This window comes from Panthera onca, chromosome C2 (genome assembly GCF_046562875.1).
Source record: "Panthera onca isolate mPanOnc1 chromosome C2, mPanOnc1 haplotype 2, whole genome shotgun sequence".
Lineage (NCBI taxonomy): Eukaryota > Metazoa > Chordata > Mammalia > Carnivora > Felidae > Panthera > Panthera onca.
The window spans coordinates 18,857,055-18,881,106 of NC_138347.1; the positions used below are offsets into that span (position 1 = coordinate 18,857,055).

Sequence of the window (24,052 nt, forward strand, 5' to 3'; positions counted from 1 at the left end):
ACATTAGGACTTCTGTCCTACGTTAGGACTTCTTAACGTAACTAATTGTCCATGCATATTCGCCTGCTTATTTTCTCTAAGACCCTAGTAAAATTATAGTTAAGGATTTTTTAAAAGAAGTAAACTCACAGGACCATGAGTGGAAATGACAAATGGATGGGAGATTTTCAACTTATTTTTGAAGATCATAAGCAGAGTGAAAATCCAGTGAAGCAGGAGAAGCTATGACCTAATATATCTTTCAAGGAGGATATAGCAAGAAGAGTTTCTTGCCTGCAGAACCCCCTTATTGGCTCAGGTCATGGTGGCACCAGGTAGCAGAAGAGGTGTGCATGGTAAATGAGGGGACTGATTTCTTTCTTTCTTTATTTTTAATATGAAATTTATTGTCAAACTCGTTTCCATCCAACACCCAGTGCTCATCCCAACAGGTGCCCTCCTCAATGCCCATCACCCACCCTCCCGCCCTCCATCAACCCTCAGTTTATTCTCAGTTTTTTTTTAATTTTTTTTTTTTTTTTAATTTATTTTTGAGGCAGAGAGCATGAGCAGGGGAGGGTCAGAGAGAGAGGGAGACACAGAATCTGAAGCAGGCTCCAGGCTCCAAGCTGTCAGCACAGAGCCTGATGTGGGGCTTGAACCCACAGACTGTGAGATCATGACCTGAGCTGAAGTCAGACACCCAACTGACTGAGCCACCCAGGCGCCCCTATTCTCAGTTTTTAAGAGTCTCTTATGGTTTGGCTCCCTCCCTCTCTAACTTTTTATTTTTCCTTCCCCTCCCCCATGGTCTTCTATTAAGTTTCTCAGGATCCACATGAGAGTGAAAACATGGTGTCTGTCTTTGTCCGTATGACTTATTTCACTTAGCATAACGCTCTCCAGTTCCATCCACATTGCTATAAAAGGCCATATTTCATTCTTTCTCATTGCCAAGTAGTATTCCATTGTGTACATAAACCACAATTTCTTTATCCATTCATCAGTTGATGGACATTTGGGCTCTTTCCCTAACTTGGCTATTGGTGAAAGTGCTGCTATAAACATTGGGGTACAAGTGCCCCTAGGCATCAGCACTCCTGTATCCCTTGGGTAAATTCCAAGCAGTGCTATTGCTGGGGAATTAAAAGCAAAAATGAACTATTGGGACCTCATGAAGATAAAAATCTTCTGCACTGCAAAGGACACAATCATCAAAACTAAAAGGCAACTGACGGAATGGGAAAAGATATTTGCAAATGCCATATTGGACAAAGGGCTAGTATCCAAAATCTATAAAGAACTCACCAAACTCCACATCCGAAAAACAAATAATCCAGTGAAGAAATGGGCAGAAGACATGAATAGGCACTTCTCTAAAGAAGACATCCAGGGGCACCTGGGTGGCTCAGTCGGTTAAGCGTCTGATTTTGGCTCAGGTCATGATCTCACGGTTCGGGAGTTTGAGCCCCACATTGGGCTCTGTGCTGACAGCTCAGAGCCTGGGTCCTGCTTCAGACTCAGTGTCTCCCTCTCCCTCTGCCCTTCGCCCACTCATGCTCTGCCTCTCTCTGTCTCTCAAAAATAAACATTAAAAATTTTTTTTTTAAAAAAATAAAAAAAAAAAAAAAGAAGACATCCAGATGGCCAACAGGCACATGAAAAGATGCTCAACGTCGCTCCTCATCAGGGAAATACAAATCAGGGGACTGATTTTAAGTGTATGGTGGTGTCAGAACCTTCAGGGCCTCTCCTTCATTCTCAGGAGCCAACTGAACAGAAGCATCCCTCAACACACATGTCCATAACCCTTCCCCCACTCCCAGGAACACTTTAAGATCAGTGACAGACATTAAACAGATCTTGGGAGAACAGATCCCAGTAATAAAAGTCTACAAACTGAAGAGTGAGACCCTCTGCCCTTCCCTTTCCACTTCCACAATGCAGCATTCACATACAAGTCAACCATAAATCCTCACTGCAATGTTCTACCCCTGTTAGGTATTTGGCCAATTCTCCAGAAAAGTTAAAGAAACCCAGGAAAAAGAGCTATACATACTGGCACTTTCAAATCTTTTAATGAAATGACCAATACCCCATTTTACCTGTGTATGGTCAAGAAACCCCTTCCAGAGCTTCAAACTAATTAGCTTTAAAGTTATTCACTCTGGGGCGCCTGGGTGGCTCAGTCGGTTGAGCATCTGACTTCAGCTCAGGTCATGATCTCAGAGTTCATGAGTTCAAGCCCCACATCTGGCTCACTGTTGTCCGTGCAGAGCATGCTTTGGATACTCTGTCTCCCACTCTCTCTGCCCCTCCCCCGCTGAAGCTATCTCAAAAATAAGTAAACATTAAAAAAAAGTTAGGGGTGCCTGGGTGGCTCAGTTGGTTGAGCATCCAACTTCTGCTCAGGTCATGATCTTGTGGTTCATGGGTTCAAGCCCCGCATCGGGCTCTGTGCTGACAGCTCAGAGCCTGGAGCCTGCTTCGGATTCTGTCTCCCTTTCTCTTTGCCCCTCTCCCATTCACCTCTGTCTCTTTCTCTCTCTCTTTCTCTCTCTCTCTCTCTCAAAATTAAACATTAAAAAAAAAGTTATTCACTCAATGAACAGATGAGCAGGAATAATCAGATATTTCAGTCTAAAAAAAAAACAAAAATAAACAGAAAAATAGAACACAGAAAAGACAGAAATAATGCCATAACAAAATGGAAAACAAATTTTTACAAACCCCAACACAACGATGAAAATATTCAGAGAGGTAAGAGAAAACATGATATCCATAATACTGAGCTCAGAATACTAAAATCAACAAACAAATATCAAGAGTCCTTGTAAAGTGAAAGTAACTCTCAGGACAGGTTGTTATATAAAGACAAGAAATTTGGCAAAGTTGTACAGACAGATACAGAAATGACAAGTGGAAGAGTAAAGACACAGAGGATCAGCCCATGAGATTGAACGGGAATTTGAGAGAAAAGAAAAGAAAAACACAGAAGGTAATTATCAAAAGACTAATACAGGAAAATTTCCCAGAACTGAAGGCTACAATTGTCTAGATCAGCAGCTGTCCAATAGAAATATAATGCAGGGTACTATGTAATTTAAAAATTTTCTAACAGCTACATTAAAAAATAAAGAAATTAGGTGAAATTTACTTTAACAATAATTTCATTTAATGAATCCAAATGTTATTTCAGCATGTAATCAACATAAACAATTTTACATTCTTCTCTTTTTGTAGCAGGTATTTTACACTTGTAGTACTAAAAAAAATTTTTTTAATGTTTATTTTTGAGGGAGAGAGAAAGAGAGAGACATGAGCAGGGGGACAGAGAGAGAGGAAGACACAGAATCTGAAGCAGGCTCCAAGCTGTCAGCACAGAGCCTGACATGGGGCTCGAACCTATGAACCATGAGATCATGACCTGAGCTGAAGTCGGAAGCTCGACTGACTGAGCCACCCAGGTGCCCCAACACTTGTAATATTTTAAAATGTTAATATTTGACAATTTTGGGAGCCAAAAACGTGACTATCTTTCTTAATTATTCAAACAACTGAAAGAAAAAATAAAAATAAATATAGTCATCTTTTTAATATTCTTGTTAAAAAAGGACAAGAATAGATACTTTTAGTCAGTTTGAACATCCCATTTGACCAGACTTCTAACTACTATAAATTCATTAATTTGAGTTTCATCGACAGCTTTTAAATGTGAAATAGTAAACAAAACAAAAACAAAACAGCAGGAAAATAGAGTCCTGGAAAAATCTAAAAGTGAAGGGATTGTACATATATGAACAGGTGGTTCTAAGTTCCTGTCCAGATATAAAACTGATACGTATAAAACAAACTTTAAGGAACTGTCCAATGTGAACCAATATTTCAAAGAGATTTAAAGTAGCTACGACCAGTCAGCCATATTTCAATTTTGCACAGAATTAACAAGCGATTGCAAAATGACTACCCTTATGTGCAGAAAGAAACCTGAAACGATAGTTTCCTAAGAAAACAGTAATTACATTCCTAAAACTTTCCAGTTGCTAATGATTTTAGGAACAAAAAAAAAAACCCAATGATTTAAAAAAAATCTTCCTATACCTAAATAAATGTCAAGTGTTTGAAAAGAGCTTTATTCTAAGTAAGTAATACCCGTGGTTGGAACTTTGAGTCAAAGTTTATAATCTTGCTCTCTACAATTCATTTTTAAATATTACTCTCCATAAAAGATTCTACTCCTTGGGGGAGGAGGCAAAATGGGTGATGGGCATTGAGGAGAGTACTTCTTGGGATGAACACAGGGTGTTGTATGTAAGCAATGAATCACGGGAATCTACCCCCAAAACCAAAAGCACACTGTATACACTGTGTGTTAGCTACCTTGACAATAAATTAAAAAAAAAAAAAAAAAAAAAAGGATTCTACTCCCCAAAAGGTTCTTGTTGCAAGTCTAGCAAACCATAAAATATTATTTCAAATGTTTTTATGCTCCTTCTTTCCTTCTCAGCATTTCCCCTCTCAGGGGTGACTCAGTAACAAGAAAGTCAAGTACAACATCTATGCTGGCTTCCACACGTCAAAAATAGGTAAGAATACTGTCAACTACACCGTCTCTGAGGAACAGCTTGATCTCCTCCAAACTGGACTTACCTTCTTATGTTGCAATTAAAAGTCCCTCTCGTGGCTTTCTTCATCTACCCTTTTCCGGCTAGTGCCATATCATTTTATCTACCAATACTCAGCTTATCAACAACTCTTGAACCTTCAATAACATTTACTTATTCTCTCAACACTCTTCCCATTTGCCCTCCCCATCAAAGGTTAATATTCAGTTTTTTCCATTTCCATGTCTATTTATTTCCTGTAACTCATCTTTAACTCTACAGTTACTTTTTTTCTAAATCTACCAATAAACCTCTGATCACCAAATTTAACAGATACTACTCAGTTGGCATTTCTTTACTTTGCTGGCAGTGTGGAGATTCTTGCCCATCTAAAACTCTTTCTCAATTCCACAGTCACTATATACATTTCTTGTTTTCCTTCTATCTCTTCAGCCATTCTGTGTCTCCCTTCTTTTCTCCTCAAGCTGAAATTCTGACAAGCTCCAGGAACCAGTCTTTAACACTGTGTTCCTTTCCATTTTCTCTCTCTCCATCAGAGACTGCATACACTCTATGGCTTCAATATAAATTCAACACAGTGGAGTCCCAGAAAACATCTTTATCTCCAGTCCAAATCTTGTATACCTGAAAATACTTTCTGGTTACCTTTAGTTAAGTCGGTACTATTCAAAAGTAGAACCACTTTCCCTTGAAAAAAATCTTCCCAATACCAGACTTCCCCAACTCTCCCACTTAAGCTCCGGAGGGCATGGACTATCTTTCTTATGCACCATCAAAAGCCCAGCATTTAACATGATGCCTGGCATATGTAGTTCACTACACATGTAATGAAGATGTCACCAATTCTCATCAATATCATGATTACCCTACATGCACCCAAGCTTGAGAAGTTGCATCAGTACTTGAATCTCTCCTCTCTGCCCTCACACAATCCATGAGTCAGCTGCTCAGCCCCATCACTATTTTCATTCATTTCTTTCCCCAGAAATTATCAAGTTTAAGCTGACCTAGACATTATCACCTAGCCACAACTCAACTATAACATGCCTCTGTTTTCCCTTCATTCGGTCTCCATGTGCACCAACATATGCTATGCACTCCCACCACGTGGTCACGTCCATCAATCAAAACAGTTCTACACTGTTAAGAGTTAACTCCACCAAACCTCACTACTCCTGAATACTCACTCCCATGTCTAACTTTTGCACATGTGTTTCCTGTCTGGTCTGCCCTTCTCTGTCCATCAGTTTCTTTGTCTGTAAAAAACCTTTTCCCAGTTTCCACACAGGCCACTGTGATCCCTTGAGACTGTGACAGCATATTCCCTTTATATATGTAAGTTACAGCTTAAAACCATGCTACCTTTTATGGCAACTATTTCCTTTCACTTAGCTTCTCTGTCTTCAACTACATTATGAACACCTTGAAGGCAGATTTTATTTCTTTGTATTCCCAACATCTGCAAAAATATTTGTCCAAAGGGGATAAAAAAAATACGGAAAACGATATTCTTCCTAAATATTCTACATTTAAAATAGATTATAACTTACTCACCCTAGTATCTTCTATGTCAAGCTTAATTCCTATTATACTACTAGCACATAATTAAGTATTTTATTACCATAAGGTATCCCGAGGCGTTCTTGCTCTTTCCTGTAACCTTCCAGTGCGGCAGCCCATCTTGTCACTTGTTCTGAGGTTTCATCTGAAATAGTTGTGATGTGTTTTGTGCCATCAAGAGTTATTACTTGAGCTTCTTCAACAAGATGTGCTTCTGCTTCAGCATGGTGGGCATCTGGATCAATAACTACTTCAACTGTTTCCGCCGGTTTAACAATTTCAAGGATGTTTAGCTTAGGCTCAATTCCTTAAGAATGAATAAAAAAAAAAGTAAATTCAAATGGATACATAAAAGTCACTAAAAAGTCATTAGCTTAGTTTATGCGCTCTCAAATGGTAGAGCAAATACTCTCTTGTAGACATAAATACAATTATTCAATGGAACTTTAGTAGATAACAGTATTGTGTCAAGACTAATTTCCTGATTTTGATAATTGTAATGTCATGCAAAAGAATTCCTTGTTTTCAGAAAACACATACACTGATGTATTTAGGGACAGAAAAAGATCATGTATGCAACACGTATTCTTTTTTTTATGTTCGTTTATTTTTTTTTAAATGTTTGTTTATTTTTGAGAGAGGGAAACAGAGCGTGAGCGAGGGAGGGACAGAGAGAGAGGGAGACACAGGATCCGAGGCATGCTCCAGGCTCTGAGCTGTCAGCACAGAATCTGACGTGGGGCTCGAACTGATGAACAGTGAGATCATGACCTGAGCTGAAGTCAGACACCAAATGACTGAGCCACCCAGGCACCCCACGTTTATATATTTTTGAGAGACAGAGACAGAGCGTGAGCAGGCGAGGGGCACAGAGAGAGGGCAACACAGAATCCGAAGCAGCCTCCACGCTCTGAGATGTCAGCACAGAGCCTGACATGGGGCTTAAACCCATGAGCTGTGAGATCACACTTAAGCTGAAGTTGGATGCTTAACTGACTGAGCCACCCAGGCACCCCCTGCAACTTATTCTTAAACAGGGCAAAAAAGATAACAAGGGGACAGGTGGACGGAGAACAAAGCAAATGAAATAAAAGTTAACATTTGGGGAATCTAGGTAAAGGACATCCAGGAATTCTTTTACTCCTCTTGTAACATTTTTGTTTTTTGTTTTTTTTTTTAATGTTTATTTTCAAGAGAGAGAGAGAGAGAGGGGGGCAGGGAGGGAGGAGCGGGGGAGGGGCAAGAGAGAGGGACACACAGAATCCGAAAGCAGGCTCCAGGCTCTGAGCTGACAGCACAGAGCCCTACGTGGGGCTCGATCTCAGCTGAAATCTAGCGCTTACCTGACTGAGCCACCCAGGCAGCCCTGCAACTTTCCTACTAAGTCTAAGATAATTTAACACCATCACCACCACCACTACTACCACCACACGCACAGCTACTTATGAACATTTATTAGAAAGAAAAAGTACCAATATGGATTAGAAAATAAAAACTAGACTAGGGAGAATATAAAGGAGTAGCTACTCACCTGCAGAATTTGTAGAAGTCCTTCTAAGCAAATTAAGATTATTTACTGACTGATTTTCTTTTAAATTTTTTTTTATGTTTATTTTTGAGAGAGAGAGAGAGACAGAGCACAAGCATGGGAGGAGCAGAGAGGGAGACACAGAATCCAAAGCAGGCTCCAGACTCTGAGCCGTCAGCAAAGAGCCCGATGCGGGGCTCGAACTCACAAACCGTGAGATCATGACCTGAGCTGAAGTCGGACGCTTAACTGACTGAGCCACCCAGGCGCCCCTGACTGCTCTTCTTTTCAAGGGTCAAAGTACATGTGTTAAAAATGAATTGGCACTGAGTTTGCTAAATACACATTATTAACTTCTGATTTCCATTTTCAATTGAATGAAAAAAAAATACCCCAAATTCTTAAGATATTCAAAACAGAATAAACTAGGCCTTTATAAAATCATCTCAGATACTTCTGTTATGATGACAGCTCTAAGAAACTATCATATTACTTAACAGCTACTGTTTGGTCATTGTGTCTGTTACAATCTATATCAAATTTAATCAAAGTATATTTGAAAGAAAAAACAAAAGTCAACTTTAAAGTTGAAAACCTTGAAACCTCTTTGAAAACCAACTCTATAATAAACTGTATTGCTTATCATTCATTTTCTGATACAAAGATAAGTCAGTTTTCAAATATACATGAGAAAAAGAACTAGAATTTTTGAAAAAAAATTTCCTAAAATTAATCTCTAATCCTCCATTCAAATTTCATCAAGTCAACTCTCCCTACGCTTGCAAGAAGTCACTAGGCTTTTAAAGAAAACAAAGAATTTTTGGGAATGCAAGCTGGTGCAGCCACTCTGGAAAACAGTATGGAGGTTCTTCAGAAAAATAAAAATACAACTACCCTACGACCCAGCAATTGCACTACTAGGCATTTATCCAAGGGATACAGGTGTGCTGTTTCGAAGGGACACATGCACCCCCTTGTTTATAGCAGCACTATCAACAATAGCCAAAATATGGAAAGAGCCCAAATGTCCATCGATGGATGAATGGATAAAGAAGATGTGATACACACACACACACACACACACACACACACACACACACACACACAATGGAGTATTACTTGGCAATCAAAAAGAATGAATTCTTACCATTTGCAACTACGTGGATGGAACCAGAGGGTATTATACTAAGTGAAATTAGTCAGTCAGAGAAAGACAAAAATCATATGACTTCACTTATATGAAGACTTTAAGAAACAAAACAGATGAACATAAGGGAAGGGAAACAAAAATCATATAAAAACAGGGAGGGGGACAAAACAGAAGAGACTCATAAATATGGAGAACAAACTGAGCATTGCTGGAGGGGTTGTGGGAGGGGGGATGGGTTAAATGGGTAGGGGGCATTAAGGAATTTACTCTTGAAATCATTGCTTCACTATATGCTAACTAATTTGGATGTAAATTTTAAAAAATAAAAAATAAAACAAGTTAAAAATAAAAAAAAGAAGAAAACAAAGAATTTCTTTCTTATTGCCAACGATGGTCATTCTGGGGGAAATTGTAGATCAGGAGATAGCTACCATTTTCATAGTTTGAGAATACTTTGATTTGTGAAATGCGATTATAAGCAATACATTATGTTCAAACATGTAAATTAGTCTAAAACTGTGGTCAGAACTCCCAACAAGCCACATTTTTAAAAACCAAAATTCAACCTACCCAAAATGGTTTCCTACTTTTCTAATTTTTGTACTTAAACAAGATTAGTAAAATACTGGGTTGGATATAGGTGACTGAGTCACTCTATATCTTTTGCAAATTCCTCTCTCTGTGCTAAACTGTAGAGACTAGATTTCCTTGGAGCTACGGTTCCAGTTGGGATTCAGGTTGTAGAATCACTGGCATAAGCCTGCTGTTAGGAAATGAGTAAAGAAGGGACAAGCAGGCACATGACATCCATGTTTTTGGCTAATGTGGATCACTGTGGGGGCAGCATGGTTCTAAGTTGACAGCTATTTAGTGGTGGCTTTTAGATCTGGCATTTTCCAGATCATGGCAGGGCAACAGCTTCCTCGGCAATCCAGTTCTGCAGTGTGGCTAAACTGTTCTGAGAAAAATCAACCAGAACGTGTATTTCCACCTTTCTCTACTTTAAAATACATTCTTCTCTGAGTAAACTAGTAGAATATGTTATACTATCTACTTCACCCTGACAGATATAATAATTAAACCAAAGACAGGAATATGTGACTATAACATCACATAAAGTAATTCAGACAACCACGTAAAACACCTCAAACTTGTAAAACTGAGTTCTCTCATATTTAAAAAAAACACAAACTAGACTTTAAAGTAACAACATTAAAAGCAGCTTACCTTGGTAAGAAATTACCTGTACACTAAGTTGTACAGTTCCATCTGTCTTTACTCCTTGGTCAAACAAACTTCGTTCTGGGTCCAGCTAAACATGGGAAAATGATAAAGGCAAATTTTAGTTCAGTCATCTGGTTTAATATAAATGGATGCACCAAACAGGACTTAATTACTGAGGCATACTAATGGGATTATAAGAACACATCTAATTAGCCAAGTTGTCATATCACTTAATTCTTTGTCGAAATTAAAAATATTTTAACCACCATGGTAGTAATTAAAGACAACATAAATTAACCAAATGTATTTGAGGTGGTGGTTTTCTCTAGCTCTGGAGTTTAGGATTTTAAATAATGTCAAAAGGCATTATTACTGTTTATTCTGCATATATATTTAAAGTAGAAGATAATGCAATTTTCCTGTCATAAATAAAGAAGGGTGTTTAATTAGTGGGGAGATTTATATAAATCTATTAACATAATTTTTGCCAAGTCCCCTGAATTACCAATGCCACACATTTAAGATCAAGGTTAACTCTAAATCTCTGGCAATACAGTTAATAAAGTTAAAGGACTTATGAGCTCACACCTGACCTAGCTTTGGTATCTTCCACAATAAGTCTATATCCTTTCAGTATTAGTGCTTTTATCCTTCACCTCGCCTAACAGCCAATGCATTTCACACAATGGGAAATTGATGACAAAATGTAAGGTTCTGTCTTCCAGACATTCTGTCACCATTTTAAAAGCACACTAGCACTATAATTATCTTGAATAATGTATACATCTGTGTGTCTGCATTCCACGCAGCTGGAGGCACAAAGCTCCTCCCATTCCCCTTCCCAAGAATTCAGTCAATGCTGTAGTCATGGTACAAACACATTTTCTAATATTAAAAAAGCAGTCATACAAATAAAACCTAAAATCTTAAATGACTTTAGGTCTAAATGCGAACACAGACAAAACACTCTGTATAACCCTGCAGAAAGACAGGTCAAACATGGTAGTTTCACTCCTTAAAAGAAGTCTCTGCTTAACGCTCTGTTAAAAACTCTCCCGATACCCAGATTCCTCCTCTCTGCGGTAGGCACGGGTATGATCCAGCAGAAGCTACAGCATGTGGAACTCTGACAGTGAACTCTCACACAGTACTGTATATCCTAGCTAGTTCACATACTCCTCAAAGGAGCACAACTCTGCCACTCCCCATCAGCCTTCAAGTCGACATTCATCTGAAAATACAAAAGCATCACCACAAGCAGCAAGCATTCTGACTCCAGATGCATGTGGTTAATTGTTATGAAGATGAGAAGCTGCTATCCTCACATTCTTTTTAAGAGAGAAAGGGAGACAGGGAGGACTGCAAAAGGCTTTAGATACTACGGTAGCTCTGAATTCTGTGATACTACGAATGATGCATATTTCCAATATTGTTCAACTAATATTTACTGAGAACTTCTGATACTTTGGGTACTTTGCAGGTAATACTTTCATTTTGGTCAGGTCAGGTATGATTAAAAAAAAAAACAATAAATGTTAGAGCTGAAAGACAAGAGATCAAGTCCAGATTCCCCTTTATTTTAGAGGTAAAGCCCAGTGACACTAAGTTAATACAAACTTTTTTAAAAGTCTGCCTTAAACAAGTAGAGTTTGGAGTCACATAGGCCTGTGTTCAAATTCCAATGTACCTCTTTGTAGCTATGCATTGGGCAAATTTTTAACTTCTTTAAATTTCAGTTTCTACATCTGTAGAATGTAATTAAGAATATGCTGATTTGGGGGCTACTAGATGGCTAGTTGGTTGAACATCTGATGCTTGATTTCGACTCAGGTCATGATCCTAGGGTCATGGGATCGACACCTGTGATGGGTTCCGTGTTTAGTATGGAGCTTGCTTAAGGTTCTCTCTCTCCCCAACTCTGTCCCTCTCCTTACTCCTGCTCTCTCTAAAATTAAAAAAAAAAAAAAAAAAAAAAAAGCTGATTTCAAAAACTGATGTGAATGTTAAATGATATAATGTAGCAGTGTCCTGCAATTATTATTTTTTAAAGTTTATTTATTTTGAGAGAGACATTTTTGACATTTAAGTCTTCTCTTGGAGAGAGAATAAATTAGTACAGTCTTTTTGGAAAGTAATCTGGTATTTAGTGTCTATTAATATTGAATGTGAAATACCTAGTAGCTCACCTCAGTAAATTGTTATAAATTGACACAGAGACACCAAGAATAGGGGAGAGGCAGAGAGAAGAAAAAGAGAATCCCAAGCAGGCTCCATGCTGTCGGCACAGAGCCCGAAGTGAGGTTCAATCCCATGATCTTCCACAACTGCGAGATCACGACCTGAGCCAAAATCAAGAGTTGGGTGACTAACCGACTGAGCCACCCAGACACCCCTGCAATTATGTTTTCATTCAAGGTAAACTGCCCATACAGTTCCATTTCACCAATTTTTAACGGCTGTCTTAAATGCCAATCTACAGAAGTTATTTATCTAAGTCCGTTTTTGGAACATTTGAGTTATTTTCAGTTTCTGCACAACAATGCAATGAATATCTCAGATGTATAACTGTTCACCTAGGTGAGGATTTCTGTAAGAACAATTTATTGAGGTGAGCTACTAGGTATTTCACATTCAATATTAGTAGACACTAAATGCCAGACTACCTTCCAAAAAGACTGTGCTAATTTATTCTCTCCAAGAGAAGAAAAGACTTAAATGTCAAAAATTCTAATATTATTAGACTCACATACATTCTCTAATTCTAGAAGAGCAAGATCCTTGTCCCTTTCAACATTCACTAGATTTACTGAAAGGAAAAGATAAAAGTATGGTTGAGTGGCAAGTGAAATGCACAAATTTCATCTAAACATTTCAACTTATTCTACATCAAAATATTATTTAAAAATAATAGACAGGGGTGCCTGGGTGGCTCAGATGGTGGAGCATCAGATTCTTGGTTTCAGTTCAGGTCATGATCCTACGGTTCATGAGTTTGAGCCCCACATCGGGCTCTGCACTGACAATGCAGAGCCTGTTTGGCATTCTCTCTCTCTCTTCCCCTCCCGCGCACTCTCTCTCAAAATAATAAACATAAAAAAAAAAAATAGACATACGATGATTTGAATTTCTAAAAAACTAAGGTAAAAGTCCTACAACACATGGAGTACCTACGTCATAAGGCAAACAAAGGGGAGAAGAGATTAAACAAACCAAATAATCCCCAAAAGGACACCATTTGTATTCATATAAATTAGCATACAAAAACAGTATAAAACTCTAATACTTACTCTTATATTCAAGGAAGATCTAGAGAAACTATTTGAGCAATTCTATCTAAACCACTACCTTTTACACATGAAAATACTACCTTTCTTGAAAGAATACCATAAAATACGACTATGAATATGCTGAAAACATAATATACTGTTAAAATACTACCACAGGTAAAATCCTATTGCAATAAACTCTAAGAAATATATACACTGGTACTTAAGTTCTTATCTGAAATTCACTGCTGGAGCAAATAAATATGGAAGGGAATATAAAAATCATTTAGGCAATTTTTTTCTTTTTGAAGATAAGGAAACTAATGCACAAAGAAGCTAAAAGCTAGTTAGAAACAGGATGTGAGGAGGGCACACTGCAGGTTCCAACGTCAATGTGCTTCTCACTACTTTATGTTTAGGCTTTGATTCATATGTATTTGAACTTATTTTATATTTGTGAAAGTAAAAAGCAACTGTTTCGTTTAGTACTCAATCTTTTAAATGTAATTTTGAATGGAGAGAATTTTGCTGGAATAACTTTTACTCCTAAATGCTTAAATTTTGTAAAACAGGTCAAATTTAGTTATAATGACTATAGCTGTACAGATAAAAGGCTAACAAGAAAACATTTCTGGGACGCCTGGCTGGCTCAAGTTGGTAGATCATGCAACTATTGATCTGGGGGTTCTAAGTTTGAGCCCCACCTTGGGTGTAACGATTACTTAAAAAAAAAAAATTCTAATGCAGACTTAAATGCTGAAACATAAATCTAAAAAAAAAAAAAACAAACCAAAACTTTTTTTTTTACCTGGATATCTTGCAGGCAAATTTCATGAGCATCCAAAGAACACTGTAGTCTTGGTTCTAGCAGTTTCTTTAAATTGCCTATTGGCTCATTGATGTCTATAGCCTGGCTTACACATTCAGCCGGAGTGTAGGTTTGTTCTACAATGCTAAATGTTAAAGGACATAATTGTTAACATTTTTACCCTGGATATTAAAGTAACAATACGCTCAAACCAAAACTCAATATCAAAACACATTTCTGGTCTTTGAAACTCATTTCTGCATAGACACCATTCAGTGGTAGGCCTGTCACCAACTAGTGTTGCCAAATTGAATACTGAATTGCAGAGAAATGTGAGCTTGAAATGTGAAGATACAGTCTTGCAGACGTATCTCTCTAGGTATATAAATGTCCATATGTGTGTATACATATAGAAATACTACATATACAATATTTACAGGGAAATGTTTGCATTATGTTACATTTTCAAGTCATTTTGAAAAAATTTAGGCCCAGAATGGAAGGTAAAAGTCTCCTTAAAATTTGTATGCCATCTCTACTAGTCAATTTCCTTTCCCAACATAAATGTAAATAATAAGGCTGGAAAATGTTAAGTTACATAAAATACTTCTGATTTAACTTAACTGAGAACTACTGGTTATAATCAGCATAATTCCACATTAAAAAAATTACATTCCTGCTTTAAAGCTTTCTGAGGCTCCTCCGTATTGTTATTTCATACTTTGAATTTTATGAAATCATAAGTTCCATGAGAGTAAAATCTTGGCAAACAATTCTACATACTTTTTGAAATCCTTATATGGTGTCGAATAGAAGACACACATCAAATAATATCTGCTAAATTAGTGAATCTGGAGTTCAACGAAGTTTCACAGCATGTTTAATATGATTTGAATCTTATTTGCATCATGTATTTAAAAATTTGTCCAGTTCCATTTTCACATAAATTCCAAGTATAATGTGATATATGCATGATATTCCTAAATATCACTTACTAGTGTACATAACCTGAATTTCTTCTAAAACTTTAACAAAAGTTCATAATAGAACACTCATGATTAAAAACAAAGATTATTTTTAAATACTAGTAAACTATTACTATTATTTTTATTAAGGTAAAACAATTGGGTCTTTTGGCCAAGTATTTCTAACAAATTCCTTAGCTATAGCACAATAGGCTATCTTTTCCTTTTTCTGTAACAATCATTCTTTAAAAGAAATGTCACTTTAAGACAGATTTTAAAGACCCACTTTATGTGAGCTCAACATTTAAAAAATTTTTAAATATTTTGTTGATACTACTTAAACTTTGGAAAGTTTCATGCAAAACTGAGTTTCTCTTGAAAAACTGAGAATGTTCTCATATCCCTGGACCTAAATTCCTGCACAACAACAATGTACAGACGACAGCTTCATAGCAATAACTGCTCCTTTACAGCTACTCCCCTGGTCAATGTAGTAGCTATCAATTTCTTACAAGAGACATCTGCAGAGATTTTCTATAAAGGGCCAAACAGTAAACACTTTAGGTTATGTGGGCCATTTGTGTGTGTTACATAAACATAAATATACGCAAGTCAGGCTCCAAGAGCCCAAATGATCCTCACTCACCTCCTAATAATCTACCTTTTAGTAGTTACCTTCCACACTGTTTGGAGGTTGGACTGTGTGACCAAAAGACTAAGACAGAAGTGATATATCACCTCTTAGGTAATTTAGAAAGAGACTACAATGTCTATCTTGGAAAGCACTATGTCAGACCATTTGTGTTTTTTTTAATTTACATCCAAGTAGTTAGCATATAGTGCAACAATGATTTCAGGAGTAGATTCCTTAATGCCCCTTACTCATTTAGCCCATCCCCCCTCCCACAACCCTCCAGTAACCCTCTGTTTGCTCTCTGTATTTAAGAGTCTCTTATGGTTTTGGCAGACCATTTATTTTAGGGGGAGCCAGCTTCCACGTCATGAGTAGCCACAGAGAAAGCCCACGTGGGTCAGGAAGTGAGTGGTCCTGCCACATGCCACATGAGTGATCTTGGAAGCAAATATGCTCGCCCCAGTCAACTTTTCAGATGACAGTGGCCCAGAGTGACAGACAGCTTAACTATAAGGTCATGAAATACCCTGAGCCAGAACCATCCAGCTAAATTGCTTCCAGGTTCTTGACTCTGAGAACCTGCAATAATAAATGCTGCACGTTTCAAGTAGCTAAGTCTTGGGGTAATTTGTGACATAAACAAATGTACATATACACACACACGTATCTGATAATTAAAGGAAGAGAAAATAGCATAATCAAACATGCTGGAAAGCTCTATTAAAAATTTAAGTTTTAAATTTCAGCTCTACTCTCAATGCTCAGCATCCTTGTCAACCTTAGTAATTCTGTCCATTCAATACAGAATTGTTCTAAACCTTTTTATTCCACAGAAGTCCTCTACTCTTCAATTCCTTTTACTTTCAATGTATTATGTCATCTGATTTACAGAGAAAAGTAGGGACCCATTATCAGCTATATTTATTACTAACTTTAGTTTAAAACTGTCTCTCCCTCCCAGCTACAAAGCCATTAAGTCAAAGGTAAAAAAGCAATACATTATCTCCCCAAAATGCTAAGGTCATTTGGAAAAAAAAAGCCTCTCCCCACCAAAAACTATGGCTTGATTTTTAAGTAGGTATGCTGAGAATTATAAAAAGTAGTAAATTCAGAAAATACCAACCTTTCTTCTGTGCACTCTGGTTTCTCTGTCCCATCAATCTCAATTTCTATCAGCTCCTCTGCTTCTCTTTTAGTCATGGTTAGAGTATTTCAATAGGTCAGTCCTGCAAGAGTTAAGGCAGAAATGCTACACAAAAAGCAGAAATCCAATTTAAATAAAAGCAGAGGGTAAGCAGAAGAGGAGGAAGTAATCTTCGCACATAAAAGAAAATCCACAACGATTATTTATATTAACCTGACATGACTTCATCATTCCACTGTATTTATTGGGATGTTTTCTGGCCCAAACTCTTGGTCAATAAACTCATCCAAGTTACTTCAATATCAAGTGAAAGGTTTGTCAATTCTATTATAGCAACTCAGTCTTAATAACAGATTCAAACCTGTACCCTAAAAATTAACATGGAGATGAACCATAGTTGTTCAGCTAAAAGCTATACATTAGTAGCAGAACTTACAGCAAAGCATTATAATGACAGAGTGTAGATTAAAGTTCATTACAGCTAGCATTTGTGTTACAAATTACAGGTCTTATAAAGGTCAGTACAGCATTCTAAAATAGCAAAATAAAATAGCAAATCATTATAGATAGGCACATTATTGTCCTGATTATATGTTATAATCTTGAGATTTTTTTAGATGTGCTTTTATGTATTTTAAACAAAGCACTAATTTCAATTTTTATTTCTCTCATGTAAAATTATTACCTGCTGCTTTAAACTATCATTGATACAAAACCATTATAATTTTAAAAATGCTAAGTAATGCATAAGAGAGCTATATATATTGATACTTCTTTGTGGCCATTTCTGAGGTATTAATGCTGTTAAGTTCCAGGTTCTGTTACTATCTCACCGGAGATCAATGAATTTGTCTTTGGACTCCATATACAGTCCAGAGTAGTTTTCTAAGTTTACTATCATATCTAAAAGGCACTTCTAAGTGTCTTTGACTTACAAGGAAATGGTCCATTAAATTTGGTATTCTAATATCTGCAAGAGTCTCCCACTTAGAAGACTTGACAAAATGAAGAATTTAAATATTCATTCCAAATAATAACCACAATTTATGGAGTGCAGGGCACAAGCATTCAAATGCTTTAGAATCTTCACAACAGGACAATGTTATTTTGAGTATATATGAGTACACACACACACACACACACACACACGCGCGCGCGCGCATGTCCTCACATGACAACTATTCAGAGGTCAGTGATGCTTAGCTGCTTGTGGCTCCACGAGACACTTTAGGTGTAACAACCTAAGTCCATATTCTTCCAGGTGGGACTGAACCGTGGTTTGTTCAAAGACAGGCTCTATATCGCAAATGCACACGAGTACGAGAACCACCACCATCTCTAAGCTGGAATACTGCCACAACCCCTGCTAACACGTTTCCCCCTTCCTGTGCCCTTGCTCTCACTACCGTCCGTTCTCAGTCAGTACAACAGCCAGTGTGATCGTCTTTAAACTGTACACTCCTGGGGCGCCTGGGTGGCTCAGTCGGTTGAGCGTCCGACTTCGGCTCAGGTCATGAGCTCGTGTTTCAGGAGCTCGAGCCCCACGTCAAGCTCTGTGCTGACAGCTCAGAGCCTGGAGCCTGCTTTGGATTCTGTGTCTCCCTCTCTCTGGTTGGTCACGCTCTATCTCTCTCTCAAAAATAAATAAACATTAAAAAAAAATTTTTTTTTTAAACTGTAGCACTCCTTTGATCAATACCAGTCACAGTAGAACCTAAACACTTCACAGTGGCCAGCAAGGCCCTACCAGATCTACCCCCAGCCCCACCCCATTACTGCTCCAATCTTGCTGCTACAGCCTTTGCTCCTGCTATTCTGTCTGGCTGGCACCTATTTCCCCCACATGTCCTCCGGGCTAAATCCCTCACCTCTTTGATGTCTCTGCTCAAATCTCCTTTTCCCAATGAGGTATACCCTGACTACCCCCATTTAATTCTGTAATCGGCCTTCTCCATACCCCTTTCTTCTGTCTTGTTGTCTGCAGCACCTAACATACTTTATTATGAATTTATGTATTCACTGTCTTTCTTCCTCCATTCTATTATCATCAAAGCACAAAGACCATATTGTCCAAGTGACTCCAGGAACGTAAATTGGTTTGTCTAGACCAGGGACTTTGTCTAGCTTCTTGAGGTGGAAAGAGTTTTGCCAGGTTTCAACTTCTCAAGGGACCAAAGTCTCTGTGAGAGACACAATAACCCCAAACCTGTGACTATATGAAGTTACATGGCAAAGGGGAATTAGGGTTACTAATCAGCTGATCTTAAAATAGAGATTATCCTGGCTTATCTAGTTGGGCCCAACAAAATCTCAAGAGTCCTTAAAAATGGAAGAGGGAATCTGAAGAGATCCAGAATGATTCAAAGGGAGAAAGACTCAGGGGTCAGTTATGACTGACTGGCTTTGATGATGGAGGCAAGGCGCCACAAGCCAAGAACACAGGCAGCCTCTAGAAGATGAAAAAAGAAACACATTGTCTCCTGAAATCTCTAGAAGAAACACAGTTCTGCCCACATCTGATTTTAGGCCAGAAAGACCCATTTCAGACTTGATTTCCAGAACAGCATATAAGTAATTGATGGTATATTTAAGTCACTACCTGTGTAGTAATTTGTCACACAGTAGAAGAAAACGGTCTTTTTTCCCACTTTAGAAGGAGTATAACTCTCCTTCAGGCCCACCATCTCTAACAGCTGGGGCTGGTTTTCTGACAAGTTAGTCTCTAGCTAGTACCTAAATCTAGACTGACTGGTGTAAGATAATCTGATTTTCCCCACATTATCAAGGTTGCTCTCACATCTGCCCTATAAGGAAGAATAAGGGGATGAGTTCTCCACTTGAATAGGTACACAACATGTACACCCAGCAGACTGACTTGGCCCCAGGTGACTTTTGTTTGGGATGGTTTAAAGATTAAGGCCTGTTCTTGTTGACTTTGGACTAATTAAGTTTTCCGTTCTCCCCACAAAGCCTGCCCCGTAACTGATGCTATGTATAAAATTGTGGAATTCAAACTGAGCACTATAGCAAAATAGGTGATGAGCCAGTAGGCACCTACCTGATAGGATAACTGAAGCTCCCAGGGCAAGAGTATTTGTTTACACACGTATACAAAGTACAGTACTGGGACCGGTGCCTCACCCTTAGCAGGCATTCCATTAGTATGTGTTGAAAAAGCAAATGCTATAAGGACTATTACACATCATATAAAATTGACTCCAGATTCTAAAAGGCTTAAACACGAAAGGTAAAAGTATAAAGCTAATAGAAGAAAATGGTGGGGAATGTTTTGCAGTCTAAGGATAGAAAGGATTTCTTAAATAAAATCCCAAACACATTAACCATAAGGTGAAAAACTGATGGATTTGATTGCATAAAAATTAAGATTTATGTTCAACAGTCAGGCTACAGAGTAGGAAAATATACTTCCAGTGTTCAAAAGTGGCAAGGGACTGGGGCGCCTGGGTGGCTCCGTCGGTTGGGCGTCCAACTTCGGCTCAGGCATGATCTCACAGTTTGTGAGTTCGAGCCCCGCACTGGGCTCTGTGCTGACAGCTTGGAGCCTGGAGCCTGCTGTGGATTCTGTGATTCCCTCTCTCTCTGCCCCTCCTCCACTCGCATTCTCTCTCAAAAATAAATAAAAACGTTAAAAAAAATTTTTTTTTAAAAGTGACAAGGGACTAATAATTGGAATATTAGAAAATGAATTCCTTGAATTGATAACAAAAAAATCAGGAAAAATCAGAAGACCAAAGCATGTTAAGAAAAGGAAATTCACATGAAAAGAAAACAAACTGGTGAAGGATATGAAGAAATGCTCAAATTCAAATCATCCAAAATGCAATTTAAAATAAAGAATTATCACTTTATACCATGTGCTGGTGTATGTATGGCAAAACTTAGAATGTTGACTACAGAAAATAGTAGGGACATGAGGACACGAAAATCCTCTACCTCTGTATGGACAGGTGTAGCATTCTGGAGAAAAATCTAGCAGCACTTGCTCAACTGAAGTATGCTTATATTTACGACCCAGTAATACTGCCCTTAGATAAGCACTACAGATATTCTCACACGGATTGATAATAGGATGTCCAGGGCAGCTTTGTTGCTAATAGCCAGAAGCTGAAGCCAATAGGAGTATCCATTGTAAAAAAGCAGCACATGCTAGGAAACTTTATTAGCACAGAGAAACAACAAAATAATGTTTACACACACAATCACAAAGCTGTTCCATATAGGAAAAAGCAAGAATAAGGTTTATAGCAGAACGACACTTAAAAAGATCACTTACGTTTTGTTTTCAGGGCTTACATTTATTGCTCACTTTCACCTCCATTACTTACTTACTTATTTATTATTAGTTTTTTAATCAGGAGGCTCCACACCTAACGTGGGGGTTGAACTCAGGACCTAGAGATCAAGAGTCGCATGCTCTACCAACTGAGCCAGCCATGAGCCTCTCCATTAGCCAACTTGGCAAAAGAATTAGAAAACAAGTGAAATTTCTGGGAACTATGGAAAAACAGAAATGAAGAAGTAACCAGAGGCTGAGAAATGGCCCTACAGGCTTCACAGCAGGGATACCTGTGGTTGGACTTAAAACAAGCACTAAAACAGGGAGGTGTTTAAAAGTCATTTATCCTGTGAGCTTCCAAAAAAGTTATAGATCAGTGCCCACAAGGTGCCAAATAAAGCAAAAAATGAGCACACTTTATGTGCTTTCGGAAAAAATCACATTACTCATGAATTGATCTCAGAATTGATCTCTTTCTCTCTCACTCCAGGCTAGAGAAACAGTGGCGAGGTTTGGGAAATGATCCAAATCTTTGATATCACTGCTTGAGCTTACTTCTTTTTCTGGAACCAATTCTCCACAATTTTATGTCAATACTTAAGAAAATGAGGAAGAGAGCATTACTTGGTGCCTCTCCCCATGAGGGCTTCCCCCCAAAACCCTGTTTCTCCTAGATTAAATCTAACCTGGAATTCAGAACACTTCACAAAATGGATACAAACTAACTTCAAAAATTTCTAGAAAGGCTAGTTTTCTTTAAAATACAGTTATGAATGGGACACCTAGGTGGCTCAATCGGTTAAGGGTCCGACTTCAGCTAGGGTCACGGTCTCTCAGTTTGTGGGTTCCGGCCATTCGTTGGGCTCTGTGCTGACAGCTCGGACCCTGGAGCCTGCTTCAGATTCTGTGTCTTCCTCTCTCTGCCCCTGCCCTGCTCGTGCTCAGTATCTCTCTCTCTCAAAAATAAACATTAAAAAAAATTTTTTTTAAAAATACAGTTATGTTTAATATTCTCTTTTGGGGTCACAGATAAATTTGAGGATTGTATTTCTTCATTGGAATGCATTGCTGCTTTACAGAATTTAAGAAAATTTTGCCCAATAAAGGAAAATAAATAAAGGATAAAATAAATAGAAGTATGGTGTGGCAGGACCTGCAAGGATGACAGCACATTTCCCCAAGCTAACAAACACTTTTAAGTATCAGAGGAAATTAAAAGACATTTTGAAAAATAAAGTCAACGGTTAAGAAAAAACAAAACACATGCATCTGTGTGTGTAGAGAGTAAGAAAGCAAGTATGGAGAAAGGCTAACACTTGGTGACCACCCACCCCCACCCCCGCCTGGGGAGGTTTTCACTGCATAATTTCCAGGAATGCAGATTTGAAGTTTTACAAACAGAAGTTGGAGAGGGAGTAAACTCAACAGTTTTAATTTAGTAGTCAGCCTCCCCATAACTCAGCTCTCATAACTCATCTCAATTTAACATCTAGCTCCTTGTTACTTCGAGACTATGTATCTCTCATGACATGCATACAATTTCAGGTAAAATTGCCTTAAGTCCACCTAGTGCCAGACTATGTCTAAAAAAACAAACAAAAACAAAAAAAACTTCGAAAGCCTGGGTCAAATCCTGATACACACAAGTTGTTCCCCTAAAGTTGCTGTTTACGAGTTGATCAGTTTCTCCTTAAGCTTAAAATCACACAGGACCTAGGAATGTTATCACTGCTCAGCTCTTTGCTCCCGGGAACGTTTCTAAATCTCCTCCCACGAGTCAGACCTAGAATTCCTGCTAGTGAAACTCACTAGTGGAAACTATGAAGTGGGCAGTATTTCTAAATCACTACTCATCATCTTGCAAGGCAGTATCACGCACTGTTTGGCTGTTAACCAAAGCAAGTCAGGATTCCCTAATACACTGCAAACACGTACGGCTTATCTTCTAGCACACGAAATACTAAAAATGTTGGCAAACTACATTAACCCATTGTTTCCCTTTTCTCACTTCCCCATTTCTAAAATAGATCCCTACGGACATCATATACAGTAATAAATGGCTTTGAGGCTATTGTAGGGCAGTTCTAGAAAGAGAACTGGAGTTGAAGTGTTGGCGCAACGCTGGGTCGGCGAGGAGACTGGTTGAGAACATTCCTCTGAAATCCCGGGGGCGTCAGGGTCTCGTCCCGACCTCGGCGACTGCGGACCGCCGCGGACTGGCGAGGACGGGACAGCAGGGGAAGAGAGCAGCGAAAGGTGACACGGGTAGCCCGGGGCCCGGGGGCGCGCGGCTTCCCTGGGCCCCGCGCCGCGCGCCCCTCCCCTCCGCTCCCCGCACTGCCTCACCCGCCCCTCCCCACCCGGCTCCCTCAAGTCTCCACGAACGGAAATGGGAGTCACAGCGCCGGGGACCAGCGGAAACAAAACACAGAGGCGGCCGCGGGGGGGCCGCTGTGGGTGAGAAGGCCCCGGAACGAGGCCGGCCCGCGCGGGCCCGCGCTCCCTTCCTCCCCCGCGGCCGCACTCACCCGCTCCGGAATCGGCCCCGTCGCCCCCACCCGCGCTCCAGAGCCGGCTGAGAACAGCAGGGGCGCGGGCTCCACGTGCAGCGCTTCTCCCAGTAAGACCCGCCGCTCCTGCGACTCGAAGTGTAAGGCCCCTGGGCCTTTCCCGCGGAATCGGCGCTGAGAAACTCCAACCCCCCTCCCGCCTCCCAGGCACCCCCGGGTCCAGGACTACAACTCCCAGCAGGTTGCGCGAAACGAACGCCCGAGGCAACGGATGCTCACGAGGCACAAGAATGCCCAACGCCCCAATCCGCTTTGTTTTACATTCTCACTTTCCGGGCAAAACCATACACCTCAACAACCAC

At 39.1% G+C, this 24,052-nt stretch overlaps 1 protein-coding gene across 3 annotated transcripts in view; it reads right to left on the reverse strand.

Moving 5' to 3' along the window:
• The window catches only part of GABPA (GA binding protein transcription factor subunit alpha), a 41,693-nt gene that overhangs the window by 16,459 nt on the left and 1,182 nt on the right, over positions 1-24,052 (reverse strand). For 2 of the 3 annotated variants that reach the window (XM_060640316.3, XM_060640314.2), the window contains exons 2-5: positions 16,863-16,965; positions 14,141-14,285; positions 10,070-10,154; positions 6,226-6,471 (exon numbers count right to left, since the gene is read on the reverse strand). In XM_060640316.3, the coding sequence (XP_060496299.1) occupies positions 6,226-6,471; positions 10,070-10,154; positions 14,141-14,285; positions 16,863-16,939 (553 nt within the window). In that variant the 5' untranslated portion in view covers positions 16,940-16,965. Of the gene's footprint in view, positions 1-6,225; positions 6,472-10,069; positions 10,155-14,140; positions 14,286-16,862; positions 16,966-23,708; positions 23,900-24,052 lie in introns of those variants that run through there. The other variant, XM_060640313.3, reaches the window with a different exon arrangement.